The sequence below is a fragment of the Drosophila miranda genome, chromosome 3, assembly GCF_003369915.1.
Source record: "Drosophila miranda strain MSH22 chromosome 3, D.miranda_PacBio2.1, whole genome shotgun sequence".
Lineage (NCBI taxonomy): Eukaryota > Metazoa > Arthropoda > Insecta > Diptera > Drosophilidae > Drosophila > Drosophila miranda.
Genome location: NC_046676.1, coordinates 1,208,003 through 1,231,944, shown reverse-complemented (window position 1 = coordinate 1,231,944; position 23,942 = coordinate 1,208,003). Strand labels below are relative to the sequence as shown.

At 38.1% G+C, this 23,942-nt stretch overlaps 1 protein-coding gene across 1 annotated transcript in view; it reads right to left on the bottom strand.

Moving 5' to 3' along the window:
- The window catches only part of LOC117188125 (transcription-associated protein 1), a 156,151-nt gene that overhangs the window by 28,080 nt on the left and 104,129 nt on the right, over positions 1-23,942 (bottom strand). The window contains exons 13-17 of the mRNA XM_033391474.1: positions 22,529-22,824; positions 14,188-15,774; positions 13,843-14,128; positions 10,829-10,979; positions 262-3,058 (exon numbers count right to left, since the gene is read on the bottom strand). Of these exons, the coding sequence (XP_033247365.1) occupies positions 262-3,058; positions 10,829-10,979; positions 13,843-14,128; positions 14,188-15,774; positions 22,529-22,824 (5,117 nt within the window). The remainder of the gene's footprint in view (positions 1-261; positions 3,059-10,828; positions 10,980-13,842; positions 14,129-14,187; positions 15,775-22,528; positions 22,825-23,942) is intronic.

The following is a 23,942-nucleotide window of genomic DNA, read 5'->3' as shown; positions in this document are numbered from 1 at the left end:
AACATTTGAATACCTAAATAATACAAATGTCGCTACTCTTTTTTAGAAGTACTACTAGAAATGTGAAAAAATCAGTGGGCTCCGGATTATTAAAAAATTAAAACCGGTGTCCGTTCATATTAAGAATATTACAATTTGCACGTTCTAATCTAAAATGTAATTTTACGAAAATTTGATGCATATAGTATATGTAGGTACATATATATGTATACATACATACGTACATGTTCTAATGGGTAGAAATCGTTTTTTTATTATTACCTGAAAACAATCCACAATAGGAACAGATGGTATAGTGTATATTCTGGATAATGTCTCTTGACAAACTCCAGTCAAGTTATGTTTTCTAGCAATTTTTCCAAAAGAAATAATTGCTTGTGCAGATGCATGCACGCCCAACATTGTACTTCCTTGATCTGCTTGTTGCTCCAGATGTTGAGTTATTATTTGGTAGTGGTGTTGCCTCCAAGTAAATATGTCGCTCCAGTGCGACAAATCATCGGAAATGATTGGTAAACGGTTACGCCACGTTTTTACGATAGCTTTCATGTCATGCAACGATGAATTGCGCGATTGTGAAAGACCTTGGTGAATCTGACTTGCTTCGTGAAGTTCCATAATTTGTTGGGAAGCTTGAAGGTATGGCAAATGAATATGAGATACAATGTTTGGTAATCTTCGCCACTCACGAATGCATAAACTAGATGCAATCTCTACATATCGTTCAACACTTCCTGTCTGTCTTTCTTCTTGGTGTAATATAGACAAATATCCTTTATAAAGATTTAGTTTAAAACCATGGTGTTTTAAATAACATTGCTCAGTTTTTGCCAAGGCATTTTTCATCAGATTCCAGTCAGGGACGCGCCAAGAACTTTCAAGTATTAGGAACATATTTTTTTCCTTATTAGATTGAGCATAGTCCAATAGAATATCCCACTGGTTAAGTTCCTTTGCACATCGCATCCAGTGTTTTTCCCATAGTAGCAATTCACTATTTATATTTGTACTAACGAGCCCGCTGTTTAAATCTTGCTTGAACTTAGTCATTGCCAGATCATAAGCCCCTTGTGCTTCTTCGAAAAAGCCCATTTGTTCATATGAAACAGCCACGTTTGTTTCCGGATAGTTCGCAAATTTGAGCCATAAACCTGCCCACAAGTCTTCCTCATGCATAGCGGAGTACATTTTTGACAATGAGTCATATATATTATTTGATTGATGGATATCCGATTCAGTCTGATTTGTTTCCACATCCTCATTATTGCCTTTGTTTCGCATTGATTGTTTTAATGCTAAATCTTCCAAAACTAATATTGTTCTGTGCCACAGGTTATGCGATTTTCCCAGGTAGGTTAATAAATTTGGCGGAATATATATGGATGGTGTGCACTTGGTCAAACTTTCAACAAAGGTATTAAGCGTACTTGGAAAACAATCTTTTTGATTAACATTTGTTCCTGAAGAAAGAAATGGTATAAGTTCTTTTGTTATGTTGTACCGTTGATCTTCAGTAAATATATTCCAAATGCGAGGAAATATCGATAACCATACGCTTTCAGCTAGTTCAGTATCTACATGGCATAGCTGTGAGGTCGCAACAAGCATCTGATCGGTACGTATATTTCGATTTGCTTCAAGAAATTCAGCTTGTTTATAAATTAGTTCTATCAAAGTATCACGTCTGGTCGGTAATATTTGTTGGCAGTCATCTTTCCGGGCAGCAGTGAATTCAAGTTTCAAATCGATATCAAACACATCATCTTTATCATCAACGCTCTGAACATTCTCAAAAGATTCGGATTGAGAAGATAAAAAGGATACAAATGTATTATCCTGAGTTTCAGTTGAATTTGCTGGAATAACTGATGTTATGCTAGGTATCTTAAAAGCTTCATTGGAACATTGAATTTGGGTCATCGTATTTGCTGTTAAAATAAGCAATTCAATGCATTGTTTTATCCAATAATGAGAACCAATTGTGTCCCAAGCTTGAGAACAAATTATATACAGCAATCTATCATGAAGCCTCCGACGCATAGAAGAATCTAAAATCTCAAAGAATTTGGCGCGAATATGTGGATTTTGAAATCTTAGCCCATTTAGAAAGGCTCCTTCTAATTTACTAGTGAGCTCAGTCTGTTTAAGCACTTCATCTCGATATATAAAATTTATAATTTCCAAAAACTGGACGTTTAATTCAATGTCATCAGCGAATTTCTTTTCAACATTTTGCATTAACTTTACCAGTAATGCTGATTTTTCCCGTATAGATGGTACTTGAGTCATAATATTAGGTTCTTTAGTTTTGACCCAGTCATCAAGCATTTTAATTATACATTTTATAATTTTTACTTCTGAACTTTTTTCAATTAGACTAACCAAAATTGTCCCTATAAATAGTTTTCTGATTTCCACACTCATTATAAATATTCTGTTTTTGATCAATTCCAATGAAAGCACTAGAAGTTCCAAAGCTAATGAATTGGAATCTGGAGGTTGTATGTTTACATTATTACTGCCAATGGTGTTTATGTGATCTTTTGTTAAGCGATTAAGAACTCGAATAAATTGGACCAAAATTCGATCGATATAGCTATGATTGTTTGTCGTACACGCTTTTAAGATCATCAACGTTCCGAAGAGGGACGATGCGTTTGGCTGCGGACTCTTTTCGTAAAATGTGAGATTGTCCGTGATCATTTTACTAATTGCACTATATAAGATATCGAGATCATCATGCTTATGTTGTGCGTCCGGAGGAAAGATACCCATTAGTCGTGTAAGAAACATATGCATCAAACGAACAATCCTAGTATTTTGATGAATAATACACAAGGATAGACCTCGTTGAACTGGTCGTACTATCGACACCAATTGTTCTGAGCTTAATATCGTAGTTAAGAATGTAAGAAAATCAATTCCGGTGCATATATTATTTAAATTATGGTGAGGTGTTTCCACTGTAGCAAGTACTTTATCAAGCCAGTTGAGTTTAATATCAAAAGGTTGAGGCCAAATTTCAGGTCGCATTGCCATTTTTAACAGCATAACACATCTAAAATTATATAAAATTTCCAAATGTTAAAAATGTAGGCACGAAATATGAAAATATATTAAAAACTCGAAGTATGCGCAGAATAGGGCCCAGCGAAAACAAATTTCGAATTTTTTTGTTTAATTAAAAGCAAGCTAACGAGAAAATTAAAATTCTATACACAGGCTATGGCTTTATGTCCAGTGAGCACGAGCATTTTTCGCTTGTATTAAAAAATTTATTTCGCTAGGCCTGCTGCAAAAATGGTCGTATATTAGATAAATTACATCGTTATATAAATATTACCGGTTATCGTTTTTTATACCCGATACTCAAAATTAGTATATTGGATTTGTGGTGAAAGTGGATGTGTGTAACGTCCAGAAGGAAGCGTTTCCGATCCCATAAAGTACATATATTCTTGATCAGCGTCAATAGCAGAGTCGATTGAGCCATGTCTGTCTGTCCGTCCCTATGAGCGCCTAGTGCTCAGAGACTATAAGAGCTATAGCAACGACATGTTATATTCGGACTTCTGTGATATGTAACTGTTACAAGTATATTTCAAAGCTTCGCCCCGCCCACTTGCGCCCCCACAAAGGGCGATAATCTGTGGCATCCACAGTTTCAAAGATACGAGAAAACAGAAAACGCAGAATCGTAGAGGATGACTATATCTTTTAGACTGCAGAATCTAAACCAGATCATATTATTATTATAGCCAAAATGAAGAAAACAATTTAATTTTCTCTCGCTCTGTCTCTCTCTAACACACACGTTTAATAGTCGGATTTGCCTATCGCCATAAGTTAGCGCCTAGATCTCAGAGACTATAAGAGCTAGAGAAACTAAATTTGGTATCCACACTACTGTGAACCTGCACAAGTGTATTTCAAAATTTCGCCACCCCTGTCCGCCCCCGCAAAGGACGAAAATCTTTGGCATCCACAAATCGCAAAGACTATTCGAGCTAGAGCAACCAAATTTTGTATTCATACTTCTTTTAAAATCCACTGTTACAAGTGTATTTAAAAATTTCGCCCCACCACCTTCCGCCCCCACAAAGGACGAAAATCTGTGGCATCCACAATATTGAAGATACGAGAAAATTAAAAACGCACAATTATATAGAATGACCAGATTGCCGAATCTGGATCAGATCGGATCATTTTCATAGCCAAAAGAAACAAATCAATTTTCAGTGGATACGCAGAACCCGACGACACGTTCAGACACGTTTTCTGTCTCCCGCACGCACACATTGTCGCTCAATGTAGCCATAATGACTATGTATCGGGTATAAATGTAAAGTTGCGGTCGCAGCAGCAACTCACAACGTTCCCCCTCGTTTTTTTTTTTTTTGCAGTTTGAGTATACCGGTATATTTTCGGTTCAGAATACAATACAAGCAGCAGGAAAATATGTAAACGGGTCGTATTGTTTTTCGAATTAAATAATTTTTTTAAATGAAACTTTGTCTTTACGTAAAAAGTAATACAAGAACCTACATTAAACCTACACACATCCACCTACACCTACCCTGCAGTACCAGCAGTGAGCGATGACGAATGTCATCTACAATGTCATCTAGGCGTTGACGCCAGCCAAATCGAACTTCCTTTCTTCCTTTTCCGCGCGTGCCGAACGTAATTCGGTTCTGCCGACCGTGCACAGTAAAAGAGAACTTCGTTTTTTTCTTTGTCTCTTTTGCGCTTGCGTCGTCAGAACTCTTTTGCTTTGTCAAATTGTTAAATTGTGCGTAAACGAAGCGAAATTAAGTGCTGTAATTTTTTATACCCGATACTCAAAATGAGTATTGGGGTATATTAGATTTGTGGTAAAAGTGGATGTGTGTAACGTCCAGAAGGAATCGTTTCCGACCCCATAAAGTATATATATTCTTGATCTGCATCAATAGCCGAGTCGATTGAGCCCTGTCTGTCTGTCCGTCCGTCCGTCTGTCCGTCCCCTTCAGCGCCCAGTGTTCAAAGACTATAAGAGCTAGAGCAACGTTGTTTTGGATCCAGACTTCTGTGATATGTCACTGCTTCAAAAATATTTCAAAACTTCGCCCCGCCCACTTCCGCCCCCACAAAGGACAAAAATCTGTGGCATCCACATTTTTAAAGATACGATAAAACCAAAAACGCAGAATCGTAGAGGATGACTATATGTTCTCAACCAGATCGTATAATTATTATAGCCAGAAAACAATTTCATTCTTTCTCGCTCTGTCTCTCTCTAACACACAGGTTTCATGGTCGGTTTTGCCAATTGCAAAATATGAGTTCAAGGATCTCAGAACCTATAAGAGCCAGAGCAACCAAATTTGGTATCCACACTCCTGTGATATCGGACCTTGACCGTTTCGTGTCCAAATTTCGCCACACCCCCTTCCGCCCCCGCAAAGGACGAAAATCTGGGGCATCCACAAATCTCAGAGACTATTAAGGCTAGAGTAACCAAATTTGGTATCCAAGCTCCTGTTAGATCTCACTATAAAACGTATATCTCAGAACTTCGCCCCACCCCCTTCCGCCCCCACAAAGGACGAAAATCTGTTGCATCCACAATATTGCAGATTCGAGAAAACTTAAAACGCAGAATCATAGATAATGACCATATCTTTGAATATGAATCTGGATCAGATCAGATCATTTTTATAGCCAAAAGGAACAAATCAATTTGCACTGGCTACGCAGCCCCCGACGTCACGCTCAGACTAATTTTCTGTCTCTCTCGCACGCACTCTTTATCGTGTCGTTTAATATTAGCGGCGTCTGCCGGAGGAGAGCCATACTGACTAAGTATCGGGTATAAATGTAGAGTTGCGGTGTCCGCAGCAACTCACAACGTTCCCCCTCGTTTTATTATTATTATCAGATATTCTCTTATGCTCGAGAATAAAAGAAGAATAAAAAAATATAATCTAAGTCCGTATTAGCGAATTAGTCCAGCAGTAAAACAAACAACAAAACAAAAACAACAAAAAGTAACCCCTATTTGCGACGCATGGCTCGAGCAGGTACATATATTTCGACAAAAATCATAGCTTATTAAGAGCATGACTTTTCGACAAAAATATTCCCTTATTAAATGCATGATTTTTCGTCAATGCTCGATGACAATGTCATCGACTATGCCCTAGGACCTCTCCATGTTAATGTCAACAGCTCAGCGTATGGCCATAAACTATGTCATCGGCTGAGTCATCGAAGACGCGTACTGCAGGGTAGTATATGCATTTATTTCTATGAAATAGTCAACGGGTAGGGGATGAAACAAGAACGTATTAACGTATGTATGAACGGACAGACTTGGCCAAATCGACTCGAGTCAACAAAAAAAAGCAGCATACTGAATTGTCTATCCCGGAGTTTTCCTGAACGTTTTTATTATAATGTTTTATTATTATTATTATTATTATTATTATTACTATATTATTACAATATTCGAATAAACGGCTTTAAAGATAAATGAAAGCGAAAATTTTCTGATAATTTTTTTAGATAGATAGAACATTAAAAATATTAGCAGAGCAACGCAATTTACTTAATATACTTAATCAATTCCTAGAAGAAAACTAGCGCATTAACTAACATTAAGTATAAATGCTTTAGTGGTAGAAATACATATATATATAAAAATAAACATAAACCCTTTTATAACGCTTTTTCTATAATAATACAAATAATTTGTTTTTAAGTATAGGACTATGATATTTTTTTGTATTAGATTACATTACTTTAAGGAATTCTTGGGAAATAACATTTTAAAATGTATAGAACTTTATTAGACAGTTCAATATTTAAAAGGAAAAAAGAACTTTGGAAGAACTTTTATTACGAATTATATACACACATACTGTATGGTTACGAGTTTTAGATTGCGTATATTTTCATTATCCCTTTTATTCGAAGTACTTTTGCACCGTCTCTCTTGATAATCGTTTTCCAAGTGCCTTATCCTTATCGATATTTCTTATGCGATGGTGTGATAGATACCAACGCGCGCTCTGTGTTATTTAAATACTAATTGAATGCCTTATTCACTATTACCTAGCTACAATACATATGTATATTATAGGAGAAATGAAAATAAATGAAAACATGACTATAAAAATAGCAAAAAAAATAAAGTGAACAATTAATTTTTTTCTGATTTGAATAGGATTTCACAATATAAGTTAAATTAATTGTGTCATAGCTTGCAAATTAATAACCGTTTCTCGTTGTCAGCAAATATGTGTCGTTTATTTAAACTTTGAGAAAAGATTCAGAGAGCAACCGTTAGCATCGGCTCTTAACGAACTTGTTCGAGCTCGGCTAGAAACCGTTTTTTTTTCTGTTTCACTTTGGCTGTTCCCCGGCCGTTTGCTTAAGTGAAATGAAGAAAAATGTCTTTTGCGTATGTATTGGTGAGTGAAAACGAGACGGCAACATATCGGAGTCGATATTAAGAGTTTTCTGTTTGGCACAGACGTGGCAGCGTAAGTGGAAGCGAGACGGCCACATAACCAGTCTGTTTTTGCTATGCTTTGATTTCCAATTTATACCTCACTTGGCATGAACCCAATAACGGCAAAGAATATAATTAATTTTGTCTGTTAGAGACAATATGATTTTAAGAATGGTATGTACCGCTGGCCAAAACAGCCTTGCCAAACTACCAATATGGATTCAGGATTCAGCACGGCACACCCGAACAACTGCACAGGGTAGTGGAATACATACTAGACGACTTCCAAAACAAGCAGTACACTGTGGCTGCTTACCTGGATATTTCACAGGCTTCCGACCGGGTGTGGCACGAGGGACTACTCGCCAAGATCAAAGTGATGCTCAAAACTCAGCTGTATGAAGTTATCAAAAGCTTTCTGACGGAGAGGACCTTCCGTGTAGTCCAGGATGGTGCAGCTTCTTTGACCAAGACCTTCAAGGCAGGAGTACCGCAAGGCAGCGTGCTTGGGACGACACTTTACTGCTTATTCACATGCCAAATCCGGTCCGAAGGCAACCAGGCAGACCCTCAAGGTGGCCACATTTGCTGGCGACACAGCAGTACTCACGGGGGCTAGCTGTGTTTATGATGCCATAGACAATATACAGCAATACCTCAAGCTGTTTGACAACTGGGCCGGCCGATGAAACATCTCCATAAACCCTGATAAGTGTGCAGTGGTGACGCACACTTTAAGAATAGGCTCTAGCCCTGGTGTCTTTCTGCTTGGGAAACTCGTGGACTAGCGTAGGAATCACACTTACCTCGGAGTTACACTGGATGCACGTTTAACTTTCTTTAACTTAACATTCACATCCGTAGCGTGAGGTAGATAAAGCCTAGAAAATGTTCTGACTACTTAAACAAAGCAACAAGATCATTTTAAACGAGGGAAACGTTGTGAGTTGCTTCTGTGACCGCAACTCTACATTTATACCTGATATTTAGTCAGTATGGTTCTCCTTCGGCGGACGACGCTATCATTGAATAAAACATTTTGCGTGCGAGAGAGACAGAAAATAAGTCGGGCGCTGTGTAGCGACCGAAAATAGATTTTTAGATGTTTTAGCACTAGGCGCTCATAGGGACGGACAGACGGACGGACAGTCAGACATAGCTCAATCGACTCGGCTATTGATGCTGATCAAGAGTATATATACTTCATGGGGCCGGAAATGCTTCCTTCCGGACGGTACACAAATCCATTTTCACCACAAATCTAATATACCCCTTTACTCATTTTGAGTATCGGGTATAAAAACAAAGTCATGATCTACAAATCCATGCTAGCCCCTCCTGGAAGTACGGCATTCAGGTGTATTGGATTGCCCCAAACCTAACCTTGCGAGGATCATGACGTTCCAGAGTAAATTTCTGCTCAGGATATCCGGAGCTAAGTGGTATATCCGTAACCGAGACATCGCCAAGGACCTTAAGGTTGTTGGTGATGTTATCAACAATCAAGCGAATAGCCATATTTGTAAGCTCAAATGCCACCCTAATGTGCGGCGAGGCGATTTGCGGGAACCAGATACCAGAAACCCTAACAGCACTAATGGAAGCTCATTTCCTAGGATGTACCGAGGCCACTGATGCCAAAAGGCATCCATAGCAACCAAGAAGCAAAACGAGGGGAAACGCTGTGAGTTGCTGCGGCGACCGCAACTCTACATTTATACCCGATACATAGTCAGTATGGCTACATTGAGCGACAATGTGTGCGTGCGGGAGAGACAGAAAACGTGTCTGAACATGTCGTCGGGCGCTGCCTAGCCACTGAAAATTCATTTGTTCCTTTTGGCTATAAAAATGATCCGATCTGATCCATTCATTCATACGGTCATTCTCTATGATTGTCTGTTTTTAGTTTTCTCGTATCTTGAATATTATGTATGCCACAGATTTTCTTCCTTTGTGGGGGCGGAAGGGGTTGGGGCGAAATTTTGAAATATAGGTTTTATAGTGAGATCTAACAGGAGTTTGGATACCAAATTTGGTTACTCTAGCCTTAATAGTCTCTGAGATTTGTGGATGCCCCAGATTTTCGTCCTTTGCTGGGGGGGAAGGGGGTGGGCGAAATTTTGAATCTAACTCGTCAAGGTTCGATATCACAGTAGTGTGGATCAAAAATTTGATTGCTCTAGCCCTTATAGTCTCTGAGATCTAGGAACTGATATTTTGCAATAGGCAAGCCGACCATGAAACCTGTGTTAGAGAGAGAAAGAGCGAAAGAGAATGAAAATGTTTTCTTTATTCTGTCTCTCCTCTTTTCTTGTATCTTTGAAATTGTGGATGCCACACTCCGATTGCACCCGTCTAATACTTAGAAGTTTTTTAGTTTATATATGTTAGTCGCTTCTAGGCGGTGTGTTATTGCGTTCATAGCCTCGTTCAAAATCACGGAGATATCAACAAACGCTCCCAGTGCATACTTTCTATTGTGAAGGGCGTTCTCGATGGTAGCTACTAACGAGTGCACTGGCGTCCCCACCGATTTTTTTTAGGTATATGAATGCTGGTTAGTTGACATCAGTTCCCCTACCTCATTCCTGATGTGTATATCCAGCAGCTTTTCAGTGTTTTTAGTAGAAAGGAGGTAAGACTGATCGGTCTGTATTCCTTGGGACTCACATAGCTTCACTTTCCTGCTTATGGAAGGAAGACAACTCCCGTTCAGCGGAGCAGTCTATAACCCAGGGGAGTTTCTTAGAGGTTATCAGATCGGCTTTGGTTTTTTTTTTTATACCCGATACTCAAAATGAGTATTGGGGTATATTAGATTTGTGGTAAAAGTGGATGTGCGCAACACCCAAAAGAAAGCATTTCCGACCCCATAAAGTATTTATGTTCTTGATCAGCATCAATAATCGAGTCGATAAACCCATGTCAGTCTGTTCGGCCACCCGTATCGATGAGCGTTTAGATCTCAGAGACTCAGAGAACTAGAACAACTCAAATTTGTATTCAGACCGCGTGATATCACACTGTTACACGTTTGTTTCAAAATTTCCGTCCCTACAAAATTAATTGGTTTGTCTATGGGAATGATCCGTATACAGGCATGAGTACAGCAGTGATTTTATGAAAGCTTTGGATTCATGTGGGGCTCCAGTACATATATATATACACATTAAGAGATCGAAAACGACATTCTTCTGGCTGGTGGTACATACATTTACACGAATACAATACACTGTACTCTACATATGTATGTGTACCGCGTAAAAATAAATCAATTTAATTAGCTAAGAAGCTAAGCTAACTATGCGAAGTACAATATTTGTTCATTACCTTCGAGATAAACTTTCTCCAGGTGATATGATTCCAGCTTGAGGATCATTAACCTGACATGCTAAACGGACTAAAAAATTGAGTACCGTATCGCAGTATGACTTATCAATGGATCGAAGAACGTCATCAGTTTTAGTATATGATCCAACACCTGTAAAAATATAATATTTATATATTATATTTATTTATTTATTAAATTAACAATTATCTGTTAATAATGGTACTTAATTACAAAAGGAGGAAAAAAGATAAGTTAAAAGTTAGTTAAATTTAAGTGATTATAAATATTGCATGCAATTAGTCTAAGGAACAGTTCACGGGATAAGGAATGAATAAAAGGTTCATGTTCGGCATAATTTGACCAACATATGGCTAAGCGGATTGGCCTAAAAGTACGGGTAGGTCTAGATGGGACGGCCAAGTCAATCTGACCCAACAGAGTTTGGGAGTCAACAATCCCGAGAAGGAGCTTGGCTTGTGCACGAACATAACGCCATTGCATATTTTGCGATGGTGCAACGACGGCAGGTCGATAAGATTTAGCCTGACCGGTAGAGTGGCAAGATTCTACCCGAGTCCCAGTTAAAGTTACGAAGGGCAAAAATTAAAGGGCTCCACACACAAGAACAATACTCCAATATAGGATGTACTACCGAGATATACAGTTGTTTCGTAACGTACAGGTCGTCAAACTCCTTAAACCAACGCTTGATAAACACCCTTAGCTTTATTTACTGTTGCAGCTATGTGGCTGTTAAAACACATCTTATGATCAAAAAGGACTCCGAGGTCATTTGAACTCGAAATTCGTTCGAGAATATGATTTCCTAGAACATATGAGACAAAATGTGGATCGCGACGGTAAAATGTCATAAGTTTGCATTTAGAAAGGTTCAGAAAAGGAAGTAGTTGGAGGTAGTTGAACAGCACAATAGTAGTTCACTTAGATCCAGTTGAAGGCGTGTGTGCAAATACCAATCAGAGTAAGGCAGACAGATTTTAACATCATCAGCATACATTAGTGTAGTAGAGTATGTTATAACTTGAGGTAGGTCATTCACACATAAAATAAATAGAAGCGGAGTAACATTAACAATATTTGACAACACATTAGAAAACAAAACACGTTGAGTACGGTTAGAGAGATAAGAGAAAATCCAATCTAGAAGGTTCGTTGGGAATCCTAATAAAGAGAGCTTGTGAATAAGCAGAGCATGGTTCACAGAATCGAATGTTGCTGAAGTCCGTAAAAACTACATCCGTCTGCAAACCAATTTGAAAACCACGGTGGATTAGGTTAGAAAACTCAAGAAGGTTAGTCGATGTTGAACGATGTCTGAAAAAACCGTGTTGCGACGGAGATATCAAGCTGCAACAAAGATGTTGCAGTTGCCGGGTGACCAGGAACTCGAGAAGCTTCGGGATGGCGGAAAGCTTTGCGATATCACGCTAGTTTTCAATATTTGATCTTGAACCTTTTTTGTGAAGCGGAATGATGTAGGACTCATTCCAAATTACTGGGAGGCAAGACTGTTCCAGAGAAAGGTTGAAGAGAAAGGTCAAGGGTTTGCAAAGGGACTGGGCACAGTGTTTTAAAATGCTGCTTGGTACCTTATCTGGACCCGCAGAAAACGATATGTCCATAGATGACAAACCTTCCAGAACAACGCTTTCCTCGAAAATGGGCAGAAAAATGCTGTTAGCTTGAGGTAGCTGGTACGGATACGGAGTGGATGCGTTGTAAATATGAGACGAGTACGTTGTTTGGAAAAAGGTAGCGAATAAATTTGCAATACCAACAGCAGAAGCTTCTGTTTTGTTCTGGTAATAAAGGGACGGAGGAAAAGCGTTTGACTTACGCTTAGAGTTAACGAACGAATAGAATTTTTTAGGATCACTACGAAAGTTACTACTACATTGGGAAAGGTAATGATTCTAACACTGACTATTCACGGCAAGGAACAGAGAACGAGCGGAGGAGTATAGAGCTAAGTCCGACGTGGAGCCCGACTTCTGGTACTTTTTATAGAGCCTGGATCTATTATTTTTTAAGTATGACAAATACTTGGAGAACCAGGTTAGGTTAGGTTAGGTAAGGTTGAGGGCGGAGTAAATAGCTATAAAATGAGTTAACAGTTGCATCTATGTTCGGTAATGAATAAAGAAACGACCAATCAACACCCGGGAGATGTAGATCCAAATCGATATATGTATGTTTTGCGAAAACACTTTATGTGGCAAGGAGCCATGGTACTTTCAGCACAACCAGATCGGGTACACTCAAGGGATATCGACAAAGTTGGATGGTAAGGATCTTCAGGGTATGATATTGGGCTTGCTTTGGCTTGCTCGTTAACAAACATGAGGTCAAGAAGTCTGTCCCTAATGTTTTTAACGGCATTAATTTGGACAAGGGAAATATCCGTTAGCCCATTGATAAAGTCATAATGGCAATTGGGAAACAACAGGTTAGCGTCATCGCAAGGCAGCCAAGAAAGAAATGGGAGGTTAAAGTCCCCCATGAAAATAATTTGATAATTGCAACCTAATGCAGATACGACAGTCATCAGACATGGGAGGAATGTAGGAGCAGGTTAAATAGAAAAATGCCGAACCAACACGAACTTTGTGTGCAACAAATTCAATTCCATGGATATTATTAAATGGGAATAACTCAGATGAGAAATCAGATTTGACTGCAACCAGAACCCCACCAGCGAAAGATGGGCGGTCCATTCTATAAATAGTGTAATTGTCAATGAAAATTTCATGATCATTGACAGAAGAGTTAAGCCAGGTTTCGGTAAACGCGATGGCATCGAAATCAAAGGACGCACTATTTGTATGAATTTGACGTAATTTGCCCAACAAACTGCGTACGTTCTGATAGTGAATAGAAAAATAGTACATCAGTTTTTTGGAGCAGCAGGTTCGGTAATTCTAGGGTCTAATAAGCTAAAAAAAAATATCCTTACGGATATATAGATAAATACTTAGTAGATGTTGCTACTTTCCTTGTACAGCGGATTCTCTTAGATTTTCAGCAGATTTTTTTCTATGCTCTATCAAATCCGTTCCCTGGCGTTTACTTGAGGTTTCCCGAATCAGCTCATCTTCAGATCCATCAATTTTCGCTTCCCGTTCGTCTTCTTTAATGCGGTGCAGTTCCCATTTGATAATAACTTCTGCTAAATCAACAGCTAGCTTTTTATGTTCAATAGACGCAGTTGCGGGGAATCCAAGCCGTTGCATATAATTAATCAAGTGCTGCACTAGTTGGTGTCTAACAGGAAAATATACCTAAAATATAAGCGTTTATCAAATATTTTTATATACATGTGTATAACAAATAGACTTACCTTATAGTGTCGAATTATTAGTTGTAAAATATGAAAAAGCTGTTGCATTGCGTGACCTTCTTCAACGATAATTTTTTTTGTCCAATGAGTCAACATAGTGTTCCCATCTTCCATTCGTAATGGCATAGCAGGCGTTAAGACATCTAAAGCCTGTTTTACAATTGATCTGGCTTCTAATGCGTGTCCTTTCAGTAGAGAATGAAATACTTGTAGGACGATTTTCTTATGAATGGCCAGTCTAGCGATTATATGCGCCAGCAATAAATGACCATGGTATCTGGCAGTAGGATCCACGGAATTTTTACTAAGTAAGCAAGGCCAGGCAAAGGTCATGAGGCGCCTAAGCTTATTTCCCTGTTTCTTATTATTAGCATCACCATCGTGTATATGTTGAGAAGCACGCTCAACCAGTAAACACGCAAGCTGTAGCAAAGCAATTCTTACTGCATCGTCATATTGTTTATCCGGGTCAAAAACCTTATTAATAAATACGGAAACAATATTTTTCTCATCTTCTTGATACGGAGTCGGCGGTGCGCCTATAAGTTTATTTCCTTCGCCTTTGTCAAAACTTACAGTAAAACATGGAATCAAAACTGCTGTAATGATTTTTGCTTTTAGCTCCTCGGAAATTGAATTGTTATTGAAATTTTCAACAAAGCGAAAAAATGCGTTTCGTTTCCAGTTGACCGTAAAGCTTTGAGCAACAGTATTTTGTAAAAAGTCTCTTAGGAAATAGACGTCTGGAATAAATCGATAACACAATGCCCTTAATAATTGAAAGAGTAGATCAATGTCATTTGTATTGTTTGAAAAATATAACAAAAGTATTCGTCCAATTAAATGCCATAGATCGCATGCCACATTTTCTAGGCATGTCGAGTACAAATTACTATGCCACATACTCTTAAGGGCATCTACAATATCCTGACGTGTCGGAATCCATTGGTCATCTAATTCCATTAGTGTAAAAATAATCAAAACGGCTTGATGCTGAGCTTCGTATTTATGTGGTTGGTGGATATCTGTATTCCAATTCAAATATGCCAATAATATTGTATATTTACTGGTTTTTATTACAGAACGAAAGGATGTTCCCATTTCGTGCTTTAAAATATAAATAAAAAAACGGTTCCATTGAGCATCCATCATAATTGATTCCATTATAAATAGATCTACAGTTTCAGCAGGAAACCGTTGAAGAAACTTTAAGAGCGCTTCGCGATATGGACTAGATGCCTCTATCATCAAGTTATTTTCCGTTTTCAAGACGAGTTGGCATAGCTTTTCAATATATTTTGGTGACGCTGATATATGATAAAACATTTCAATAAGTGTGACAATTTTTTGTTCATATTCTCCACCTTTAGATGACGCAAAGAAATTCGTGTTATGATTGGTACACTTATAATCACCAACAAATATTTCAATAATTTTAGTGCAATGTTGCAATATTTGCTCACTTAGCTTTTCATTAAACATTTGTGGGAATAGCTGAGTAAAAAATGACAAACGCTTTATTGCTGGAATAGATAAATTCCTATGGTCTCCCAACTTCAGAAGTAGTGGACGCATCGCAGATTGAATCTATAAAAATTTCAATAAAATAATATAATATTTATAAAATATCGTATTTTTATACTTGATACTCAAAGAGTAAAGGGATATGTTCCAGAAGGAAGCGTTTTCGACCGCATAAAACACTCGTTTAATGACTAAACTATGCAAACACCACATTTCCGCTGTTTGAGGCTTTAAAAATGTTAAATGATTTTTTTTCTGGTTTGGTTTTTTTTTTCTAAAAACTCATATTTTTGTATTTGTTTTTCAGTGGTTGTTCTTTTTTTTTACAAATAACTTAAATATCTTACGGCTGGTTGCATGAAATTCCGATAAGCTTGTGCCTTTTTTATTAATAATTGTTTTCAGCCCAACATCAAATTTTGCTTTGAAATAATTGGTCAATGCAACAACTTGCGTTTTCGTGCAAACAACTGACGCAGCCCGATACTGGTATCAATACTTTGGACGTGAAACATAGCAGAGGATTTTGTGAGTGCAATACATTAAATTATGCTTGTTCAACGATGAACATATCATTGTACACGATCAATCAAGCAATCAAAAACCGATCTCTAAAGAAATCACATAAAGTATACAAGTTATAAACACTCGGATGTGAGCAGGGATCTGTAACCCATTAAAAAGTACGACAACAAAACACAAGTGGATAATCCTAAAATAAAATAATAATAATAATAAATGCTTACATTAGCATGCACTCACTTGCCACCCGCAGTAAAAATTTATCCTTTGCGTGGGTCTAACGACATTTAGTTTGAATTTACAACTTAACTCGCAAATGTCTAGCCTTTTTTTTTAAGGTCTTTTGAGACTCTCCGTTGTTTCCCCCCTGTGGTAAGAGCAAGGAGTCAAACCAGCTCCTTTAAGATTAACCAAGTGTCTAGTTCACTGACAGCTAAATGTAGCAAAATAAAAAAATTCTAGTTTCCTTTCTGTAGGAAGGAATAGAGTATACAAGAAATTAATGAAACATATATGTCAATTAATAATTAGCCTGTAAATCTCGCCTTTTTTTAATACAGAAAATTTTACGCGATGGAAGTGGAAAGTCGAAAAAAAATATATATAATATATTCCGTACCATCGAAAATTCTTAAAGGCCAGAAATTAAGAAATATACCAGCGCACACTGGCCCAGCGACCACATTTTTCGACGTTAATTCGAAAAAATGCATGTTAATGAAACTTAATTTTAATATAACATCTAATTAGTATATACAGTAATTTAAAAAAAATCATAAATCTTTTTTGTTTTAATGCATCCCTGGCTTTTTTGCAACGTTTTAAAGTCAGCTGTTTGATAAGGTGCAAGCGATAGTAAAAAACGCGGGAAACTGTTTGTGTACTTAACCAATGCACTGTGGTTCCGCCAAAGGCCAAAAATCAAAAAATGTTATGACAACGTACAAAAAAAAATTATAAACAAATTGTCTCTAAAATGTTCAATTTTTGCAATGGCAAACTGGATTTTTCCAGAAACATAACGGGACTTACTAAAAATAGAACAAAACATGAACACGTGTTCATTTTTAAAGCAATGCCCAGCAAAAGCTACATTTTTCAAAGAAAAAGTCAGCTTCAAACTTTTTTTGGGCGTGATTTTTATGTTTACTTAAAATTTTAGTTGTGTTCCCCCCGGATTCCCCCATAGATTTTATATTCATTGTATTAATCTAAGTCTTTACTTAATAAGAGTGTTTAAGTCAGCTGCAGAAACATGCAGATGTGTGTGAAATATTTAATAGTCTAACACATCTTATTTTTTTAAGGTCGAACTTGCCCAGCAGAGCCACCTTGTTTGTTTTGTGTACTGTGTGTTTGTATTTGTCTTCAATTGTGCTGTACAATTTTTATAACAAAGCTCTTAATATTTTATATTATATTAATATTTTTCGTTTTTAACTTTTAATTCGATAGGCAAAATTTGTCAGTGTGTATTCGCACGCCTACATATTTTTAATTTCTGGTGATCCAAAACGGGCACAAACACTGAAAAAGTACGCGAAGTTATTACTGCTGTACAAAAAAATATTGAAAACAACGGCGTTATTACTGCTGTACAACGAAATATTGAAAACAACGGCTTTATTCCTGAACTGAATGCGCTTATTCAACCTATTGAATACATTTGCAAAAAATTTTTTGTATTTTGGATGCGTTACAAACGTAAGAAATCTTCCATTTTACAATATGAATGTGATTGGCTGAGTACAACGGAATCAATTTTATTGAAATGTACCCAAAATGTATCCCAGAACGAGGGGGAACGTTGTGAGTTGCAGCGGACACCGCAACTCTACAGTTATACCCGATACTAAGTCAGTAGGAGAGAGAGCCACTCCGGCAGACGCCGCTAATTTGAACGACACGACAAAGAGTGCGTGCGAGAGAGACAGAAAATCAGTCTGAGCGTGACGTCGGGGGCTGCGTAGCCAGTGCAAATTGATTTGTTCCTTTTGGCTATAAAAATGATCTGATCTGATCCAGATTGAGCAATCTGATAGATATGATCATTATCTATGATTCTGCGTTTTTAGTTTTCTCGTATTCTCAATATTGTGGATGCAACAGATTTTCGTCCTTTGTGGGGGCGGAAGGAGGTGGGGCGAAATTTTGAGATATACGTTTTAAAGTGAGATCTAACAGGAGTGCGGATACCAAATTTGGTTACTCTAGCCTTAATAGTCTCTGAGATTTGTGAATATCCCCAGATTTTCATCCTTTGCGGGGGCGGAAGGGGGTGTGGCGAAATTTTGAAACAAACTCGTCTCGGTCCGATATATTAGGAGTGTGGATACCAAATTTGGTTGCTCTAGCTTTTATAGTCGCTGAGATCTAGGCGCTAATGTTTTACTCTAAGCAAAGCCGGCTATGCTACGTGTGTGTTAGAGAGAGACAGGGCGAGAAAAAATGAAATTGTTTTCTTGATGCTGGCTATAATAATAATACGATCTTATTCAAATTCTGCAGTCTAAAAGATATGGTCATTCTCTACGATTCTGCATTTTTGGTTTTCTCGTATCTTTAAAATTGTGGATGCCACAGATTTTCGTCCTTTGTGGAGGCGGAAGTGGGCGGGGCGAAGTTTTGAAATATTTTTGTAGCAGTGACATATCACAGAAGTCTGGATCCAAAATATCGTTGCTCTAGCTCTTATAGTCTTTGAGCACTAGGCGCTAATAGGGAAGGACAGACGGACGGACGGACAGACGGACAGACAGACATGGCCCAATCGACTCGGCTATTGATGCTGATCAAGAATATATATACTTTATGGGGTCGGAAACGATTCCTTCTGGACGTTACACACATCCACTTTTACCACAAATCTAATATACCCCAATACTCATTTTGAGTATCGGGTATAAAAAGGCGGAAAGTGCTCCACGTGGCCGTGAAAAACCTAATTTTATGGAGTCTTCAACTCCATAGCTCATAGACCAGCTGAGGCTAGTCGAAATTGATAAGTGCGCTGTTTCTGCATTACGCAACGAAAATCAAAGCCAAAATGTGTTGCCAGGTGCCAAAGTTATGACATTTCATCGTTCTAGCCCTTTGTTGGCTCCCTACACCCTATTTGGTGGTTCTCTTGAGAGAATTACCCTGGTGGATGATCTGGGTGTTATGTTAGACCCCAAGTTAAAGTTTTCCGAACACATTTCTACCATGGTAAATAAGGCCATGGGCGTGCTTGGGTTTATAAAGAGGTGGTCAAAGGAATTTGACGACCCCTATATAACAAAGACTCTCTATACCTCGCTTGTTCGTCCGATCTTAGAATACGGCTCCTGTGTATGGTGCCCTCAGTACAAAGTACACCAGGACCGTATAGAATCAGTACAGAAAAGCTTTTTACTCTTTGATCTGCGGGGCCTTAACTGGGATGCGGGTGTAAGACTCCCACCTTACTCTAGTAGACTACTATTAGTAAACCTCCCATCCTTAGTTAACCGTAGAAAAATGCTTGGTGTGATATTTATGCACAACTTGATCAGGGGTGACATAGACAGCCCTGATCTGTTGAGCCGCATAAACTTCACGATTCCTATTAGACTGACTAGAAATTTTATACCGTTGTTCCCTCCACTTTGTAGATCGAATTATTCCTTGCATGAACCGTTTAGGGTCTTATGCTCGGATTATAATTCCCTCTACCATATTATATCCACCACTAATTCTCTTCCTCTTATTAAATTATTAATCCTTACACACCTTTCTATTAATTAGTAACTGTAGTGGTATTTGTATTTTGATTGCATGCTTAGTTTCTTAGTAAGTTTAGTACTAATTTTCCTCGAATGTTAGTCTAATAGCTATCTTTCTTGCATGTTCGCGTTTGGTTCGGCTACGCGCCGCGCGTCATGCGGCAGCGCCCCTCGGTCGGTTGGGCGGGAGGAGGGCTGCGTTTTGCCTGGGATTCGCGCGTAACAGCCTTCTGCTGGTGTCACACGGGCCACTTGACGGTGCAGTAACTGCATCGCCTCTTGAAAGATGCAGTCATTGCATGTCAACGTCCAACAAAAAAAAAAAAAAAAAAGAATGCTGTGCTTGCTACGTAAGTTACGAAGAGGTTACTGAGAGAAGTTATTGTTTTGGAAGTGTGGAAGCAGGACGGAAAGATGAGGATGGCACATTGGGCACCTTTAAACCGACGGCTTTTATTTTGCTTTGTATAAAAGAAGTTACATCATTAGATGTGAGGTCAGGGGTAAGATTTATGGGGGGCCTATTCTTCTTCTTAACCTTGAACTCCTTCACCACCAAATGCTCTGGCCAAAATTTGGCAGAGCAAATGGTGTTAAAATCAGTTGGGGAGACAGTTATTTTGAATGAAGCTATCTCCCTGGGTTAAGAGAAATTAAACTTCTCCACCTTTAAACCTACGGCTTTTATTTTGCTTTGTATAAAAGCAGTTACATCATTAGATGTGAGGTAAGGGGCCAACCGTGAGACAAAAACTTGTCGTTTTGGTGGGATCCCCACCAGTAGTTTAGGCACCACAGGCCTAGTACCTGAACCTGTTAAGCCAGGAGAACATTTCCTGGGCAATCAAATGCTTTAAGCCTCACATGCGGAAATAGATGGTATCCTCTTTGTCCAACTTATTTCCGCTTGAAAAAACCATTTATTGTTCAAAAGAATCTACGAGGGAGTCTTCTCCCACGGGTACATTCCTGACTCCTAGCTTTAGACCAAAGTCTTCATTCCTAAGGCAGGCAAGCGCTCGAACATTTTAAAAGACCCAGACCCACTCAGAAAAAGTCGGTCTGGTTCACATCGGAAAAAAAAACGTTTGTGGCCTAGTGATACCAAGTAATTCCATATTGTGTGCCGGCGCTTACCAAACGCTTCAAACATTTATCGGCATGTTAGAATTTACAATCTGGAAAAACTTCGTTGCCTGTGTATCAAGCCTAATTTCCTCAAGATCAGAAATGTCCACTTTGCAAGGTATATTATCATTTCATCACTTTTGCTTGGCTTTGCAATGGGGGTTGCAATAATTGTATCAAAGTGGAAATCTTGGCATTGCAGAGTCTGTTCAAAACCGCATCATACTTTGTTGCATTGTAACACAATCGACTCATCCAAAAGTCTGCAAGCACTCTGAATGCAATTCCACTTGTGTCGAATCATGCAATGGCACTCGACAATGATCAGATAATTTCAGAAACAGCAGTTGTTATTATTACAAGTAGATCAAGCCAATATCAGCCAGCCAAAGTTTTGCTGCACTCCAGTTATCAAGTGAACTTTGTAACCGAATTGGCAAAAAGTTTGCAGTTAAAAAGAACTCAAATTTGTTATGTATTGATGAGTTCAGCTTATCGGCATATCAAGTTGACAGTCCACAATCTGCTCTCTCATACATCCATTTGAAATGGTGATCTTAAAATTAATTTCCTCGCATCACTCAGATAAGGCTCTTCGGCCTGAATCATTAGTAGCTGGTACTGATCCAGTCTTTTATAAGCCACAAAGTCGATTTGTTATTTAAAACAAAGGACAAGTGTATCACAAAGTGGCCTCATTGCTGGCAATCCCAAACGAAGCACATACATTTTTACAAATATCCTTTATAGTAGACTCGAAAATCGTGTGGATACTTGTTGTGTCCACAATAGCCTATTAAATGAGCATGAGTTATTCAAATACAATACCCTTCATTCCCAAAAAGCCAGCCACATTATCGGCGAGCTGGACGACTTGTTGAAAAGTCGTTGTTATTCTTCAAATCAAAAAGGTTTCAAAGTGGAGAACCACGAGTTCTTTGATGAGTTCAAACGCATTGAATTTCCCATTAGATTGTCAGTCGCAATGAAAATCAATAAATCTCAAGGCCAAACTGTAAGTTTGCGGATTAGATTTGGGAACACCTTGATTTTCACACGGACATGCACGGCATATTCTTGCGAACTTTTTTATGTGGGCTTAAGACGGTCTGACAAAAAATATTGTACATTCCATTGCTCTTAGGAAATAAATAGTAGTTTTTCAAGCAGACACAAGAGCTATTTTGAGTGAAACAGCCAATTCGCAAGACTCGTCTATCAAAACGAAAAGTGGTGTGTATAAAACTGCACACATAATAAGACTAAGACTGAAAAACCATGCCTTGCGAAAAAAGCGATGGACTACACGAATTCAATATAGTCCTATTTTTCTGTTTTCGGAGGCACAGGTAAGAAAAAGTGGGTTTGATGATAGGCGTTTTTTTTGCTATTACATAATTTTATTGAATACCTGTGAAGCTTACCTTTTCTTTTTCAAGTGTGATTCCAGTTATAAAATGCTTCATGCAGAGATACGCAGTTTCTTGAAGCTCTGATTTATCATTCTCCATTACTTTAAAAATTATATTAATAATTTTTTCTTTATAACCAATATCAGTTATATAATGACATGCAGCCAGTGCACGTAAAGCACTAGTCCTGAGAGGTATAAGATTGGCCACGTTTTTATAACAATCCAATTTGGCCAATGTTGCATCTTCAGCTTCACTTAACGTGAGCAACTCGTGAAAAAATAGTTTATGATAGGTATTTGATAAATCTGAAATAAATTTGTTTAATATTAATAATTTACTTAAACGGATGCGGGTATTGTATTTTAAATTATATGGAGGCGACCACTATCTCTATCAGCATACAAAAATGTTGATGTTGATTTGTATTTCAGCCCCAGGACGTTTATAGGCTATATATAAAATCGGAAACGTGACCGCCGATCGGAAAATCGCGATTTTAGTATTTTTGTATGAATATTTTCAAGGGTTCTGTGAAGTCCAGTTCTATCAAACGTATGTTAATTAAACAAATAAATACAATTTTTGAATGTCAGCTACCGTATTAACTATACAACCAGCGACAAAAAAAGCCGCACTGTGAAATTTTATCCGTTTGTGATTTCTCTAGTTAGTGGTTTTCGCAAATATTATCCTATTCGTTTATTATACCCGATACTCAAAATGAGTAGAGGGGTATATTAGATTTGTGGTGATTTTTCCGTCTGTCGGTCCCTATTAGCCCATAGTGCTCAAAGACTAAGAGAGCTAGATCAGCGATATTTTGTATCCAGACTTCTGTGATATGCTACTGTTACAGGTATATTTCAATACTCCGCCCCGCCCAATTCCGCCACTACAAAAGACGAACATCTGTGGCATCCACAATTTTAAATATACAAGAAAACCAAAAACCAGAAAAACAAAACCACTATATCTTTTAGACTGCAGAATCTGAGCCAGATCGTATTAATTTTATAGAATTATGAAAACAATTTCATTCTTTCTCGCTCTGTCTCACTCTATTGCTAAAAATGAGCGGCTATATCTCAGAGACTATAAGAGCTAGAACAACCAAATTTGGTATCCACACTCCTGTGATATCGGACCGTGACAGTTTTGTCTCAAAATTTCGCCACACCCCCCTTCCTCCACCGCAAAGGACGAAAATCTGGGGCATCCACAAATCTCAGAGACTATTAAGGCTAGAGTAACCAAATTTGGTATCCAAACTCCTGTTAGATCTCACTATAAAACGTGTATTTCAAAATTTCGCCTCACCCCCCTTCCGGCCCCGCAAAGTGCGAAAATCGGTGGCATCCTCAATATTAAAGACACGAGAAAACTGAAAACACACAATTATAAAGAATGGCCATATCTACCAAGT